The sequence below is a fragment of the Cebus imitator genome, unplaced genomic scaffold (genome assembly GCF_001604975.1).
Source record: "Cebus imitator isolate Cc_AM_T3 unplaced genomic scaffold, Cebus_imitator-1.0 Scaffold267, whole genome shotgun sequence".
NCBI classification, from domain to species: domain Eukaryota; kingdom Metazoa; phylum Chordata; class Mammalia; order Primates; family Cebidae; genus Cebus; species Cebus imitator.
In genome coordinates, this window is record NW_016107582.1 from 3,480,911 (window position 1) to 3,498,840 (window position 17,930).

Below are 17,930 nucleotides of genomic sequence, written 5' to 3' on the forward strand. Positions count from 1 at the left end.
TGTCAGGCCAGAGTGCAAAGTGGGCATGTGTGTGGGGGTGATGAAGTGTGGACAAGGCAGCTGGTGGGAGGTCCCTATGATCTGCAGGACTCTCGCTGCATGTCAGAGATGGCAGTTTAAAGCCCAGGACTGCCAATCTTGTCAAGCATCACTGAGCTTGGAGAAAGTACTCATAAGCTGCAGCCTCTGTGAGCAAGCTCCTTGAGAAGGGCAGCTCCCCCACAGAAGAGGAGCTGCTATCTAGACTCTTGAAATGCTTAATAAATGCCACCAGGCTATAGCCACCAATGATGGAACATGATAATTCAATGCACAAGGAGCACAGGGTGACCAAAAAGGGGCCCAAGACCTTCACATCTTATATTTTAGTCAATAGGAGATTGTTGCATTTGGAAGGGAGGCCCAAGGGCATGTTTTAGATCCAGAATATTGTAAACTGCTGGGCTCTTGAGGCCTTGAATCTAGGACTCCAGTCTTTGCTGGTTTCCTTCTGATTCTGGTTTGTTTCTTTTGTGATCTAGGGCAGCCTTGGAAGCTGGAACAAAGAAAGAGAATAAGATGCATGATAACCGCAGCTGTGGAAAACAGCCTTCGCAGTGACGCCTGCGTGCCCTGACTCAGTGCTCGTGAGATAGGAGTTTGAGCAGTGACTGGCACAAAGCTACCTGCAAGTTTTCTTCAGGACCCTTGTGGGGACATTTATTTTTTATTTCATTGTATTTTTCATTTTTTTTCAAGATGAAGTCTTGCTTTGTCATCCAGGCGGGGGCGCAGTGGCGTGACCTTGGCTCACTGCAAACTCTGCCTCCCCAGTTCAAGGGATTCTCCTGTTTCAGCCTCCTGAGTAGCTGGGATTACAGGCATGCGCCACCACACCTGGCTAATTTTTGTATTTTTAGTAGAGATGGGGGTTTCACCATGTTGGTCAGGCTGGTCTCAAACTCCTGACCTTAAGTGATCTGCATGCCTCAGCTTCCCAAAGTGCTGGGATTACAGGCATGAGCCATTACACCTGGCCCCCTTGTGGAAACATTTAAATGAGCAATTTAATGCCCAGACATTTCATTTTGGTGCCCTACTATAATAACAATAGCAAACGTTTACAGGATGCCCATTATTAACCAAGTACCAAGGCTAAGAGTTTGGCATGCATCATTCAGTCCTCTCAACAACTGCACAAAGAAAGCACTATCTTTAATCCCCATTTTACAGATAAGAAAACTGAGGCTGGGAAGGGTTAAAAGACCTGCTTAAGGTCACACAGCTATAAGTGGTAAAGCTTAGGATGGCTGTGCCCTTAGCACTGACTGATAGCCTTAATATTTAAAAAATACTAAGAGGCTGTCATATCTGCTTCCCTAAAGATCTTTAGGCATTTGGCTGGAATCATTTCAGAAGAGTTCAGTTTAAGCAAAGAGGTGAGACAGGACAGTTTCACTAATTTGCCTTCAGCCACACATAGCTGTGTATATAAAGATACTTACATTTAAAGATATCTATCTATAGCTGGACATTATAGTTATAGCAGAGTCTGGGACTATCCATGTAATTAGTAATATATATAAATACACACACATTGCCTTGCTTTATTTTTTGCGCTGCTTCATCAGATAGTACCTAGTATAGTACAGTTGACCCGTCATGCTGCTCTCCTCCTACACACCCTGTGTTTCTCCAAGAAGTCATCAGTTCAATCGTCGGCTAATGCCTCCTAGGTTGATATGACACTGATCTAGGTCATTTAAGGAGACCATCATTTAAAAAGTGACTCAACCAGAGTCCAAATTACCCTTCTTCCTTAAGTCTGAGAAATCAAACATTAAAAAAAAAAAAATGAATCACAAGACCAGGTGCAGTGGCTTGTGCCTGGAATCCGAACACTTTGGAAGGCCTTGGTGGGTGGACGACCTGAGGTCAGGCGTTTCTACTAATCCCGTTTCTACTAAAAATACAAAATTAGCTAGATGTGGTGGTGCAAACCTGTCATCCCAGCTACTTGGGAAACTGAGGCAGGAGAATTGCTTAAACTTGGGAGGTGGAGGTTGCAGTGAGCCGAGATTGCACCATTGCACTCCAGCCTGGGCAACAAGAGGAAAACTCCATCTCGAAAGTAAATAAACAAATAAAAAGTGAATCAGTATTCACCCTGTGGCTGGGATGCTATCTTTTATATTTTCTTTTTTCCTAAATTGTTTATGAGCTTCAAAATTTAATTTAAATATGGCCAGTTCAGGGTGGAGCATTTGAAATTTCTATTACACATTCAAGTAATTCCATCATATTCTGTAATGCTGACTGCAGGGTGTTCTCTTGGTTGCAGCTGGGATGAGCCATCTAAAATTCATGGTATGATGACACAGCCAAACACTTCATGAGAAATTCTTGATATAATCACTGATACTTCCCACTGGAATAGTCTGGCATTATTAAGGCAGTGATGAGAAGTTACTGAATGTAGCTTTCTATTCCATACAGAATCTAGAGCTGTGGTTATCTTAGAACTTAAATTTTTAGCTCATTTACCTGTTTGATAGTATTCAAGAGATTCTAAATGAGACTGTAAAATAAAACATATTTTGGCTTTATTCAGTGTTGAAAACCTTATGAATTCCTGAGGCAGGAAGTGACCATGGGCTTGTCTCATGCTTTAGCTGAAAGTAATGGCATCAGGTGTGCGTGTGTGTGTGAAGGTGTGTGAGTGATGCGACCTGTGTTTCCACTTTGTGAACTCCTTCTTGATAGAACGTAGGGTTTTCTGGACACCGCCAAACCTCGCCCAGAGTCAGGCATGTAAACCAGCTGGAGCGGGAGCGCAGCAGCGGCAGGACATCCTGTCAGGGCCAGGGCAAGAGCAGTGACCCAGAGGGAGCACGGGGCTGAAGGGACGGTGACAGCGTGAGAGGTACTAGGCTTTGAGTTTGCATCCCGTGTGGTATAAGCTAGCCGTTCTTGGCTCAGGAGGCATTAGAAAGTCTGCTTTGACTGCACAATTTGTTTTAAGGAATTTTTGTTGAAAAATATGATCCTATGACAGAAGATTCTTATAGAAAGCAAATTGAAGTAGATGCAGTGTACGCTAGAAATCTGGGATACTGCAGAAACGGAACGATTTACAGCAATGAGGGATTTGTACATGAAAAATGGACAAGGCTTTGCATTAGTTTATTCCATCACAGCACAGTCCACATTTAAAGATTTACAAGACCTGAGAGAACAGATTCTTCCAGTTAAAGACACTGATGATGTTCCAATGATTCTTGTTGGTAATAATTGTCACTTGGAAGATGAAAGAGTTGTAGGGAAGAAACAAGGTCAAAATCTAGCCAGACAATGGAACAACTCTGCATTCTTAGAATCTTCTGCAAAATCAAAAATAAATTTTAATGAGATCTTTTATGACCTAGTGCAGCAAATTAACAGAAAAACTCCAGTGCCTGGGAAGGCTTGCAAAAAGTTGTCATGTCAGCTGCTTTAATATACTAAATGCATTGCAGCTCTGAGCTAGGTCTGAAGAACTGTTGCCCAATTCAATAGCGCCAGCATTCCAACTTTGTTAAACCTACCAACATCTTAAACGGACTTTCCTGTGGTGGTACCCTTTAAGAGGAGGATGAAAGCTACTATCGGTTTGCACATTCTAATCACTTTCCAGTATCACAAGAGAGATTTTTACTTACATAATATTCCTAGTGTATGCAGCTGGTAAAACCACAGGCTACATCTAGCATTACTGCTAAGAGACAGTCTTCATCCACCAATGTTGTGCAGGTATGAAAACTGTATATTGTATACTTCAACATGCCCCAAACTTTGTATTGGAGAGTACAATAATGTAAATCTTAAAAGCACTACTATTTTAGCATAATAAAAGAAGGTCCAAAGAGCTCCTCTACAGACTACTCTAGATAACTTCACTTCTTTGATACTCGTAGCTTATTGCAATTTTTTTAAAAGAAATTTAAGGTCATTATTATTGTACAAAGTAAGAGCTTTAATACAGCTACGTAGTTTTTTAATTTTTAAAAACCCTGTGGAGACAGTGATCTTGTCTTTAAAATACGATAGTCTTTTCAGTATAATGTCTTAAAGACATTGCCTTTAATATCTGTTGGGAAGGAAATGTCCAGACTTTTCAAATCTCTTATTACACGTTTTCTTTTTTATTTACATAGGGAACAATGTTTATAGTCATGTGTACAGTGGGGGTCTACGACAAGAAGTGTATATTTTCAGACAATTTTTTTTTTTTCACTCAAAGACCTTTCTTCATTTTTACTCTATAAAATCCAAGCCACAGATATCATCTTTTTCTTTTTTTTCCCCAAGAAGCTTTTGAAAGCTGTAGTACCAGCCTCCAAGAATTTTACCACACTAGACTCTGCCAATCCCAGCCAATGCTAAGTACATGCCTAAATGTAAGAGATACGGCAGGGGACAGGTGGCAAGGAACAACATCTCATATTTTTACTTCCTTCTCTCTTCCCGCCGTTCCACTGAGAGCTACATGTCAGAATGTCTGCTGTAGAAGGAAAAGATTGATCAAATGATTCCCTCAGATCTAAAGTCATAATGGCCACTAATGTTTAAGCACTAATACTTTGTCAGACAATTTTTTTAATGATTTAACACTTTTTGTAAATCATTTTCAGGCTTCTGCAGCTGTAGATTCTCACTGTGACTCCCTTGCTTGCTCATGCATAAGTGTGCTTGCAATACCAAACGTACAGGTTTAGTATTTTTCCAGTGGGTGATCGTTTCACATGTGCAATGTTTTGGTTGGGATGTTAAATGGTGGATGAGTCCTGTGGACGTGAATGTAGAAAGTAATTTTAATCATATGTAATTGGTCACAGGCCTAATTTGTAGTAGCTATTGCTGTTTTATTTAACAATGTCTTGTTGCTTTGTATGCATTAACATTTCGATGTAAAGATTGTGTGTCTATCCAACAGGAAGCCACAGTATTTAAATTGACCAACCTAACGTTATAACTACTTTGAGGTGGCCAAATGTAAACTAAAAGGCTTAATTAAAGTGGTGCAGTTTTGTAAAAAAATAAAAATAAAATAACTTAGGCCCTTCTAAGACTGCAAGGAACGGGGGTAGGTAAGGGCTACATTTCTAGAAGACACCAATAATCTCCTCTCTTAGATTTGTCAAACACAAATTTACATTACCCTAAACCAATAATCATAGCTCGAAGATTAAAATAACCCATGGGGTGATGAAGTGCTGAGACTAAGAAGCATTCCAGAGTTACTGCATTCTAAAGTATTCTAAAACAAGACGCTAGACCTCCCCAACGCTGTGCGTTAAATCTCTGTTGTCATGGGGGCCAGTTGCCTCATCCTTCTTAGGTGGAGCCCAGGGTGGTGGGGGAAACTAAGGACAGAAGTTCTGTCATAATTAAGGAGTATCTGGGACCAGCCCTGCGGTCAACAGTCAATACATTTTTGTAGGATGAACAAACACAATGGCTAAAGGGTGGGGCATTCTAAGCCCAGCATGGAAATGAGGCTAAGGGGAGGTGGGAATGGGATGCCTGGAGAGCATGAACCTGAAGGGAGGGAGTTGCCCTGGAATGGGAGTTCAGGAAGCTGGAGGAGGGAAAACTCAGGGCTTCACCTTAGAGTTCACAGTAGAGTTGGCCCATGGGAGGCAGGCACGACGTGAGAAGTTAGCTCATCAAGTTTGTGCTCTTTCCAAAAGGGCTAATATATGCTCTTAGGAGGACACTGTAAACCGACAGAGAACATATTTAAGCATAGTACTTGATGATTCTGGGTTTTCCTTTCTTGACAGAAGCAAAAAGGAGAGAGGACTTGTAAGGAAAGGGGAACAACAAGTACAAGGCTTCATCTTCCGTTTTTGCTGAAGTCAATGTCAAGTTTTCCTTCAGCTAGATCTTAATGTGGATTTTACTCTCTAGGACTTCAGTACCATAAAGCCGATCAGGCTTAAAGCACCTTCCTTGGTAACACCTATCAGTTCACATGTGGGAAATTAAAATCTAACAAGGAGGTGATAGTGGGACACAGGATACAGATCTGAGCAGGTTAGGCTCACATTCGATCTTCCAGAAAATGGGATTTTCAGTGTTTCTATCTCCCAGAATAGCATAATTGTTACATGATGTTTGATGACAGCTCAGGGAAATGCAGCCACCAACTACAAACTAAATTACTAACCAGTTCCTCTGCGTGCTACCTCTGATAGGTGAAAGGTTACTTTTGTGTGTATCCAATGTCATCTCTTGAGGTTACAAAAACAATAAAATTAGCCTGATCGGCCCTATAACCCAAAATTGATTTAAAATCTATTTGTTAATCCTATACATTTTAAGTTGGCTTCAGCAGAAATAATTAAAAATATATATAACCTTGTGGGTTATATTTTGGGGAAAGACCAAAGTTGATAATACTGTAAAATGTTACTGCCAAACAATGACTTGAAAATACACATGTTCCAACTGACTGGATCCAAGATGGCCGAATAGGCACAGCTCCGGAATGCAGCAAGAACAATGTAGAGGGTGAGCGCCCACCACGTTTCCAAACAAATTTTCACTGCCCACAGACCAGGAGATTCCCGGACGGAAAAGCACCACGAGTTTTCAGCACGGCTAGTGCTGGGTTGGCGCACAGAAACTCACACAAATCTGGGCGGCCTTTTTAACTGGTGCCTGGAATGCCTGGGAGACAGAGCCACCCATTCAATGGAGAGGGAGGGGACAGAGACAGGGAGCCAGGTGATCTGGCTCGGCGGGTACTACCGCCACAAAGCAGGCAATCTGAAACGCTCTGGATTGAGAGTTTCGCAGCAAGCGCAGCTGGACCCAGGATGGTCCAGCTCAGTGGGGGAAGGATGACCACCATTACCGAGGCAGTTGACACAGCAGCTGGGCAGAGGCTGTGGCAGCTCAGCAACACCTCTTCTGTGACTAGACTACTCTGTGTTGAGCAGGGCATCTATGAAAAAAGGTAGCAGCATGACAGGAACTTATAAATAAAGTCGACCTTCCTAGGACAGAGCACCTGGGAAAAGAGGTGGTTATGAGTTCCACTGTAGCAGACCTAAAAGTACCTGCCCAGCAACTCTACGCAGAACAACGGAGCTCCCAGCACAGCACTTGAGCTCCTATAAGGGACAGACTGCTCCTCAAGCAGCTCCCTGACCCATGTATACCCAAAGAGACATCTCATAAAGGACAGTTAAGGCTGACATCTGGCAGGTACCCTTCTGGGACAAAGATAACAGAAGAAGAAACAGGCAGCAACCCTTACTGTTCGGCAGCCTGTGTGGGTGATCCCCAGGCAAGCAGGGTCTGAAGTGGACCTCCAGCAGTCCTGCAGCAGAGAGGCCTGATTGTTAGAAGGAAAACTAAGACACAGAAAGAAATAGCTTCAACGTCAACAAAAAGGACATCCACTCAGAGACCCCATCTGAAAGTACCAACTACAAAGACCACACGTAGATAAAGCCACTAAGATGGGAAGAAACCAGTGCAAAAAGGATGAAAACACCAAAAACCAGAACGTCTCTCCTCCTCCAAAGGATCACAACTCCTCACCAGCTAGGGATCAAAGATGGATGGAGAATGAAATCTGATGAATTGACAGAAACAGGCTTCTGAAGGTAGGTAATAACAAACTTCTCAGAGCTAAAAGAATGTGCTAACCCAATGCAAAGAAACTAAGAACCTAGAAAAAAGGTTAGATGAGATGCTAACTAGAATAAACAGCTTAAAGAAGAATATAAACAACTTGATGTAGCTGAAAAACACAGCATGAGAACTTCGCAAAGCATACACAATTTTCAATTGCTGAATCGACCAAACAGAAGAAAGAATATCAGAGATTGAAGATCAGCTCAATGCAGTAAAAGAAGGCAAGAATAGAGAAAAAATAGTGAAAACAAATGAACAAAGCCTCCAAGAAATATGGGATTATGTGAAAAGACCTAATCTATGTTTGATAAGTGTACCTGAATGTGACGGAGAGAATGAATTCAAGCTGGAAACACTCTTCACGACATTATCCAGGAGCACTTCTCCAACCTAGCAAGCCAGGACACCATTCAAGTCCAGGAAATACAGAGAACACCACAAAGATATTCTTCAAGAAGAGCAACCCCAAGGCACATAATTGTCAGATTCACCAGGGTTGAAATGAAGGAAAAAATGCTAAGGGCAGCCAGAGAGAAAGGTCGGGTTACCCACGAAGGGAGGCCCATGAGACTCACAGTGGGTCTTTCAGCAAAAACCTTACAAGCCAGAAGAGAGTGGGGGCCAATATTCAACATCACTAAAGAAAAGAACTTGCAACCTAGAATTTCACATACAGCCAAACTAAGCTTTATAGCAAAGGAGAAAGAAAATACTTTATGGACAGGCAATTGCTAAGAAATTTCATCACCAGCAGGCCTGCCTTACAAAAGCTCCTGAAAGAGAACTAAACAAGGAAAGGAACAACCAGTACTAGGCACTCCATAAACATAGCAAATGGTAAAGACCATCAACACAATGGAAAAAATGCGTCAACCAACGGGCAAAACATCCAGCTAGCATCAAAATGGCAGGATCAAATTCACACATAACAATATTAACCTTAAATGTAAATGGGCTAAATGCCCCGATCAAAAGACATAGGCTGGCAAATTGGATTAAAAAGTCAAGATCCATCGGTGTCCTGTATTCAGGAAATCCATCTCACATGCAAGGATACACATAGGCTAAAAATAAAGGGATGGAGGAAGATTTATCAAGCAAATGGAGAGCAAAAAAAAAGCAGGAGTTGCAATCCTAGTCTCTGATAAAATGGACTTTAAACCAACAAAGATCAAAAGAGACAAAGAAGGGTATTACATAATGGTAAAATGATCAATGCATCAAGAAAAGATAACAATCCTAAATATATATGCACCCAATACAGGAGCACCCAGGTACATAAAGCAAGTTCTTAATGATCTACAAAAAGACTTAGACTTCCACACAATAACAGTGGGAGACTTTAACACTCCACTGTCAATATTAGATCAATGAGACAGAAAATTAACAAGGATATTCAGGACTTGAACTCAGATTTGGACCAAGCAAACCTAATAGACATATACAGAACTCTCTACCCGAAATCCACAGAATATACATTCTTCTCAGCACCACATTGCACCTACTCTAAAATTGACCACATAATTGGAAGTAAATCACTCCTCAGCAAATGCAAAAGATCGGAAATCATAACAAACAGTCTCTTAGACCACAGGGCAATCAAATTAGAACTCAGAATTAAGAAACTAACTCAGAACCACACAGCTTCATGGAAACTGAACAACTGGTTCTTGAATGTTGACTGGATAATTAATGAAATGAAGGCAGAAATAAAGATGTCCTTTGAAACCAATGAGAATGAAGACACAATGTACCAGGATCTGTGGGACACATTTAAAGCAGTGTCTAGAGGGAAATTAATAGCAATAAATGCCCACATGAGAAGTAAGGAAAGATCTAAAATCGACACTCTATCATCAAAATTTAAAGAGCTAGAGGAGCAAGATCAAAAAACAAAAGCTAGAAGAAGACAAGAAATAACTAAGAACAGAGCAGAACTGAAGGAGACAGAGACACAAAAAAACCCTTCAAAGAATCAATAAATCCAGGAGCTGGTTTTTTGAAAAGATTAACAAAATAGACAGACTGCTAGTCAGATTAATAAAAAAGAAAATGGAGAAGAATCAAATGGATGCAATAAAAAACAATAAAGGGGATATCACCACTGATTCCGCAGAAATACAGACTACAATCAGAGATTACTACAAACAATTCTAGGCACATAAACCAGTAAACCTGGAAGAAATGGATAAATTCCTGGACACTGGCACCCTCCCAAGCCTAAACCAGGAAGAAGTCGAAACCCTGAGTAGACCAGTAACAAGGGCTGAAGTTGAGGCAGCAATTAATAGCCTACCAACCAAAAAAAGTCCAGGTCCAGATGGGTCAGATGGGTTCACAGCTGAATTCTACCAGATGTACAAAGAGGAGCTGGTACCACTCCTTCTGAAACTATTCCAAACAATCCAAAAAGAGGGACTCCTTCCCAAATCATTTTAGGGTAACAAAACCCAGCAGAGACTCAACAAAAAAAGACAACTTCAGGCCAATATCCATGATGAACATAGATGCAAAATTCTTCAATAAAATACTGACAAACTGATTGCAACAGCACATCAAAAAGCTTATCCAATCAAGCTTATTATGATCAAGTAGGCTTCATTCCAAGGATGCAAGGCTGGTTCAACATATGCAAGTCTATAAATATAATCCACCGCATAAACAGAACCAAAGACAAAAACCACATGATTATCTCAATAGATGCAAAGGCGGCCTTCGACAAAATTCAACAGTGCTTTATGCTAAAAACTCTTAATAAACTAGGTATTGAAGGAACATACCTCAAAACCATAAAAGCCATTTATAAGAAACCTACAGCCAATATCATACTGAATGGGCAAAAACTGGAAGCATTCCCTTTGAAATCCAGCACTAGACAAGGATGCCCTCTCTCATTACTCCTATTCAATATAGTATTGGAAGTTCTAGTAAGAGCAATTGGGCAAGAAAAAAAATAAAGGGCATTCAGTTAGGAAAAGAGGAAGTCGAATTGTCCCTATTTGCAGATGACATGATTGTATATTTAGAAGACCCTATCATCTCAGCCCAACATCTCCTTAAACTGACAAGCAACTTTAGCAAAATCTCAGGATACAAAAATCAATGTGCAAAAATAACAAGCATTTCTATACACCAATAACAGACTAACAGAGAGCCAAATCATGAGCAAACTCCCATTCACAATTGCTACAAAGAAAATAAAATACTTAGGAACACAACTAACAAAGGATGCAAAGGACCTCTTCAAGGAGAACTACAAACCACTGCTCAACGAAATAAGAGAGGACACAAACAGATGGAGAAACATTCCATGCTCATGGTTAGGAAGAATCAATATTGTGAAAATGACCATACTGCCCAAAGTAATTTGGTAATTGGTAGCTTGATGGTGATAGATTCAATGCTATCCCCATCAAGCTACCAATGACCCTCTTCACAGAAATGGAAAAAAACACCTTAAACTTCATATGGAACCAAAAGAGAGCCCACATAGCCAAGACAATCCTAAGCAAAAAGAACAAAGCTGGAGCCATCACACTACCTGACTTCAAACTATACTACAAGGCTACAGTAATCAAAACAGCATGGTACTGTACCAAAACAGAGATATAGACGAGTGGAACAAATAGAGGCCCGGGAGGCAACACCACACATCTACGACCATCTTATCTTTGACAAACCAGACAAAAACAAGCAATGGGGAAAGGATTCCTTGTTTAATAAATGGTATTGGGAAAGCTGGCTAGCCATGTGCAGAAAGCAGAAACTGGACACCTTCCTGATACCTTATACTAAAATTAACTTCAGTTGGATTAAAGACTTAAACATAAGACCTAACACCATAAAAACCCTAGAAGAAAACCTAGGTAAAACCATTCAGGACATAGGCATAGGCAAGGACTTCATGACTAAAACACCAAAAGCATTGGCAACAAAAGCCAAAACAGACAAACGGGACCTAATTAAACTCCAGAGCTTCTGTACAGCAAAAGGAACAATCATTACAGTGAACTGGCAACCTACAGAATGGGAAAAAATTTTTGCAATCTACCCATCTGACAAAGGACTTATATCCAGAATCTGCAAAGAACTAAAACGGATTTACAAGAAAAAAATAAACCCATCGAAAGTGGGCAAATGATATGAACAGACACTTTTCAAAAGAAGACATATATGAGGCTAACAAACATATGAAAAAATGCTTGTCATCACTGATTATTAGAGAAATGCAAATCAAAACCACATTGAGATACCACTTCACACCAGTTAGAATGGTGATCATTAAAAAATCTGGAGACAACAGATGCTGGAGAGGATGTGGAGAAATAGGAACAGTTTTACACTGTTGGTGGGAGTATGAATTAGTTCAACCACTGTGGAAGACAGTGTGGCACGTCCTCAAGGACCTAGAAATAGATATTCCATTCAACCCAGCAATCCAACTACTGGGTATATACCCAAGGGATTATAAATCATTCTATTATAAAGACACATGCACACATATATTCATAGCAGCTGTGTTTACAATAGCAAAGAACTGGAACCAACCCAAATGCCCATCGACAACAGACTGGACAAGGAAAATGTGGCACATATACACCATGGAATACTATGCAGCCATAAAAAACGATGAGTTTGTGTCGTTTGTAGGGACATGGATGAATCTGGAAAGCATCATTCTCAGTAAACTGACACAAGAACAGAAAATCAAACACTGCATGTTCTCACTCATATGTGGGTATTGAACAATGAGAACACATGGACACAGGGAGGGGAGCATCACACAATGGGGTCTGTTGGGGGGGCCAAGGGAGGGCCAGTCGGGGGGTGGGGAGGTAGAAGAAGAATAACATGAGAGAAATGCCAGATGTAGGTGACGAGGGGATGGAGGCAGCAAACCACATTGCCATGTGCGTACCTATGCAACAATCCTGCATGATCTGCACATGTACCCCAGAACCTAAAGTACAAAAAAAAGATAAAAGAAAATATACATGTTCCATATACCAAAATAATTTTTAGTGCATATGGGCATGATATGGGCCGGATAATCCAAGCATATTTTCATCACTTTGGAATTTTCAACTCTAACATTTTAGGCATAAATATATTACCTTGGCACAGTGACATAACTGAAGGTAAGTGTGTTCAGTTGTTGACATTTAAAGACCTGAGAAATTTCAGTAACTTTACCCTGCTTTGGACATAAAGGATGTACAATTTACGTCATATAAAAACACTTAGTTTCTATATGTAGAGATCCATTGTATACCAAACATCCAAATCTTATTTCTAAATCAGTATCTTCTGAAAACCTTTCAAATTAAATACATTTCACATACTCTCGACACTTCGAATTTTAAACCTGTGGTTGGTCAGCAGAATGGTTAGACTCTTAAAGAAAAATGTATCTGGTTATTTATATATTCCATTACTGCATCTATGTTTTCCATCTGTTCATAAAGTTCCAGGCTTGACTTGTAACTGAGAACCATAACTGAGAGACCATAAATAATTTTTTAAAGCACATTTGTTTTTGACTAGAAATAATGATCATTCAATTCAGGTGATCATGGAAATTGGGGATGAAAGCACAACCATCTGAATTCTGAGTCATCTGTTATGTTGGAGAGAAGAAACTGTGGCCACTGGCTAACAGCCTTTCTACCTGACCTCTCAGCTCCTGCCCAGGCTCCAGAGATCACCGAAGCTCATTTAACACTTCTCTCTCATTAAGCGTGAAAGAAAAGATGCCCTCAAAGTGAGTGAAGCATCCCATATGAACACAGTTGCATTCACTGAGTTCCAGGAAACTGTCTTCCAGAATCATTTGGAAGAATTTAGGTTTTAACACACCAGGGCGCTCCATTAAAACACTTCAAAATTCCAAGGTTAGAAATTGGAAGACGTGGAAACAAACAAGAACTTCAAGGTCAGGACTATTAAATGCTTACTAAAAGACCTGCTGGAGAAACTTGATTCTTTGCTAGTACTTGTTCCACTATTCATTCCTTTTCAACTACACGTGAACAGTGCGGGTGCATTTACTCTTACATTCTCAATCATGACAAAGACGCATTTTCAAAGTTTCCAAAAGGTCGTGGTTTAGAAAACACTTTTGGGAAATCATTTTAGTACTTTTTTCCACTGGTTATTAAGGATCTTTACTGAGGAAACAGAATCTCAACATGCCCAAAGCGGTTACTAATAGCCAGGGAAAAGATCTGGCAAGGAATCAGCCGGCATTTCCTTATCTATTAATCTCTCTTGGGAGTAGACACAGGAAATGGTGTCAATATGAATCTACCGTATTTTTACAGTGGGAAGTAACATCGTAATCTTGAAGAATCAATTGTTGAATTCAATGCCTTCCTTTGCCACTACAATCCTGTTTATAATATCTGAAATAAAGAATCACTGAATCTATTTTTCTGTCACCAGGGAATAAATCAAGGAGAATCAGGAAACATTTAACATGAGTTAACTCATATTTATAACGAGAAAGCTTCAAGAATTCTCTAAGTGCTTAAAGAAGAGTGGTATGATGGAAAGACACTAGACAGAGAAAGGAAAGCTTTGTCGTAGTCCCAGCTCTGTCGCTCACAAGCTGTATGATCTTGAACAAATCACTTCGTTTCTTTGATTCTCAGTTTTTTTCATCTGTAAGTTGGGGGTGGGGTCAGACTTTGATCTTTAAACTCCTTTCCAGCTCCAGGTGACCACTGTATCAATTACCTTTTAGACACCCTTCCCCGAGATATAAACAGATATTACTTTGGGAAATCGCCTGAGTACATCAGAGGAACTCCGACTTGTTCTTGGGTCTTGGCTCACAAAGCGTGCACTGAGGCAAGGGCAGAGATCAGTAACACAATGTTGAGAGCACTGCCGGGTCAGTGTCAGCTGTGTTTCTCAGCCAGATACACGATGATATGCAAGGCATCAGAATGACAACTGAAAGCCAAGCCATTTGTTCTGTTGGCCACTCACCGCTGACAGTCTGAGGGCCATGGGAGCCAAGACAGAAACACATCTGTGTTTCATTCAGTATGCTTTACATTTAGAATGGCTGCCTCCCCTCCTCCTCCTGTCTATCTTTCTTGGACTTGAGGCAGTCACATGACTCAGCTGCATGCAGGAAGAGAAGAGAGAGAAAAAGGGCAAGAAGATGGCGGGGATCTGAGCCAGAATCCCCTTTCTTACCTCCTCCACAGGACTCGGAGCACTTGGTGAATCCCTCATACTCCCAGTCATACAGCTCGTCGAAATCCTGCAGGCCACCGAAGAGCCCCTCTGTCTCGTCTGGGCTGAACTCAGGAATTTCCCCGCTGCATGGCCCTGCGTAACAGGCACGCTGGGATGCCGGCTTGGGCCCTTCACACTCATCCACGGGCAGGTCAGCCACGGACTGAGAGAAAGACAGGAGCACCTGGCACCTGACTATTCGCACCTGGGTCCCCACACCACAGGTGACTGTGCAGGCCGACCAGGCCTCTGGGATGAACCTACAGTCGGCAAGCAAACAAGAGGACAGGATGAGAAGCCCCATGCAGGAGGCCGTGGGGGTTGTGAGGGGCTGCATCCCACCTGCCTCCATTGCCCAGAGCTGTCCCGGGGGCGCTCAGGGATCCTCCACCCTGTCCTGTTGGCGCTTCAGTTTAGTTCTTAAGCTCTTTTGCCACTGTTTCTGGGTTGCTTGCTTCATGAATGTCACATGAACTCCCAGCTGCAAGACATTCCAGAGACCACCTGCTTGCTCCCTGCTTTGCACCCACAGTGATAGCTCTTCCAAGCAGGGGACTGGTGGCTTCTTCTCGCTCTAAATCCCAGTGAGATAGGAATTTGTTTTACAAGACCCCACTAATAAAATAGGATGCTGGAAAGAAGCCGGCCAGATCCTGTCAAACCAAGATGGTAATAAAAGCAACCTCTGGTTGTCCTCATTGCTCATTATACACTAATTATAAAACATTAGCATACTAAAAGACACTCCCACCAGTGCCATGACAATTTACAAATGCCATAGCAATGTCTGGAAGTTACCCTATATGGTCTGAAAAGGGGAGGATCCTCAATTCCAGGAATTCCACATTCCTTTCCTGGAAAACTCATGAATAATCTATCCCTAGTTTAGCATATGATCAAGAAATAATCATAAAAATAGCCAACCTCAGGGCTGTTCTGCTTATGGAGTAGCCGCCCTTTTATTCCTTTACTTTAATAAACTTGCTTTCACTTTGCTCTGTCAGCAAGCTCTTGAATTCCTTCCTGCGTGAAACCAAGAACCCATGAGGTCCCACCCAGGCTGGACCTCAGTTTTGGGGTTTGCCCTGTGACACCAACACCTGTGCCTCTTGCAAGTTGCTGGCTATTCTTATAGCAGACTGATACTGATAACAAAATAAGCCCTTACAGATATTTAAGGAAGCTGTTTTTTTTTTTTTTTTTAGTCTGGATCTCATATTCTTTAACTTTCTTTGTTCAATATGCTTCCTGAGATTTATTTATATGTATAAGGAGGTATTTTTGTATGTAAGTTTCCAAGAATGGTGCAAAGCCTTGTTCCTCACACATTCTGTGAATCAGTCTGAGCTCCAGTTCTTTTTATGTCATAGAGAAAAGCCGTGCTGCAAATGTAAATCCACAGGCATACCACAGAAAATGAGAGGTTTTGCATTCAGACAAGTGTGTTCAACGTCCTCACAGCAAGTCCCCCAAACGAAGCTACGTTAGTAAGAATTTGGTTTTTCTCTGAGTTTTTCTCTAGAATGTAGAAAAATACCCAAATCTTCAAAAATGTCCTCCCACCTTCATTAATCAACCAGGACCATAACTATAATGACCTTGAGAGGGGCCTAGGGAAAAAGCCCAGAAGGAACCACTCATGGTTTCAGAAAGTTAGTATACTAATTCAGAGAAAAAACTTTAGGATCATTTTTTATTTTTTATTTTTCCATGATCCTATTGCTTTCTCACAGGGAGTCGTGCTGAGGAAGACTGCAAACCTGGCTCCTTAACCTTGACTTTGGCAGACAATGAAAGAACTGATAAGAAGGTTATAGCATTAAATGCTAGCAAGTGCAAACGATTCCTATCTGGTTCAGGGAAATTGAAATTCTAACAGCAAACCGATCCAAGTTTTCAAATTGGAAGGAACGCAACAAAGATGTATCCTGGGCCTGAGCCTGGGCTCCGTGTGGAGCAGCGGTGGTCTGCTCAGAAGAGGAGAATTCCCCCAAAGCAGCACTCAGCGCTCTGAGGCAGGAGTCTCAGGCATGGCAAGAGACCCTTTGAGAAAGGCCTGACCCCAGCTATCTTTGAAGAGTCATCCACTAGGGGAAAACAAAGGTCCCCCTAAACCTTGTCGGGAAGGTGGATAAGGGTAGAATGGCCACCCAGAATTATCCCCAAGAAAAATCTCATCACAATTTCACCTCCCTTTCACCTTTTGACTTATTTGTTCTACCTTTTGCACCTAGAGAACTTGGAGAAAAAAATGGTATCCTAAAGTATCCAAAAGTCTTCTTGCTTTAAATAATGCCACCTGTAGGGGCTTTTAAAGAACATAAAACCAAAAGCTGCCATCAAAATCATTTTAACCCTCTTATTACACATCTACCTCCACCTGCCTGGCTCCTGTAACAAGAATCATAACAGACACACAAGCACTGAATTTTGCCACGCAGGTGCAGATACAAAGGAAAATGAATGCTAGACTATTTTGTATGTAAGAAAGACACAAAAGCAAATGATTAGCCTACCAACTTTGACAATGGTATGATGAATAATACTTCTTTAATAGTGTGGTACCAAAGTTTGTTTTTGAATCAGAAAGATGGCAAGATCTCAAAAAGAACTGCACCCTACCAGCTTTTTTTATGCAGTAAGAATTATGGTTCTGTTGCTTACCTCTTCAGGAACCATTATAACAGAGCAAGGGTTGGCAAGCTTTTTTCCATAAAGGGCCAGATTGGAAATATTTTAGATTTTTGCAGACTGTGTGAACTCTGTTGCAACTACTCAACTCTGCCATTGTGGAATGAAATATGTAAACAAATTAGCGTGGTTGTGTTCCAATAAAACTTTAGTTTTAAAAAGGGGGTGATGGGAAGATGATGGAAGGGTCTGGATTTGGCCTGTGGACTGTAGTTTTCCAGCCTATGCTATAGAAAAAAACATTTGGTGGCCAGGTGTGGTGGCTCACGCTTTTAATCCCAGCACTTTGGGAGGCTGAGGCGGGTGGATCACAAGGTCAGGAGATTGAG

At 41.3% G+C, this 17,930-nt stretch overlaps 1 protein-coding gene and 1 pseudogene across 3 annotated transcripts in view; one reads left to right on the plus strand and one right to left on the minus strand.

Moving 5' to 3' along the window:
- ADAMTSL1 (ADAMTS like 1) overlaps positions 1 to 17,930 on the minus strand; it is a 330,890-nt gene that overhangs the window by 188,144 nt on the left and 124,816 nt on the right. For both annotated transcript variants that reach the window (XM_017500657.2, XM_017500658.2), the window contains one exon: positions 14,869 to 15,170. In XM_017500657.2, coding sequence (XP_017356146.2) covers positions 14,869 to 15,170 — 302 coding nt within the window. The remainder of the gene's footprint in view (positions 1 to 14,868; positions 15,171 to 17,930) is intronic.
- LOC108284028 lies at positions 41 to 3,697 on the plus strand (annotated as a pseudogene). Its single transcript, XR_005195758.1, has 2 exons — positions 41 to 166; positions 2,940 to 3,697. The product of XR_005195758.1 is annotated as a ras-related protein Rap-1b-like (transcript).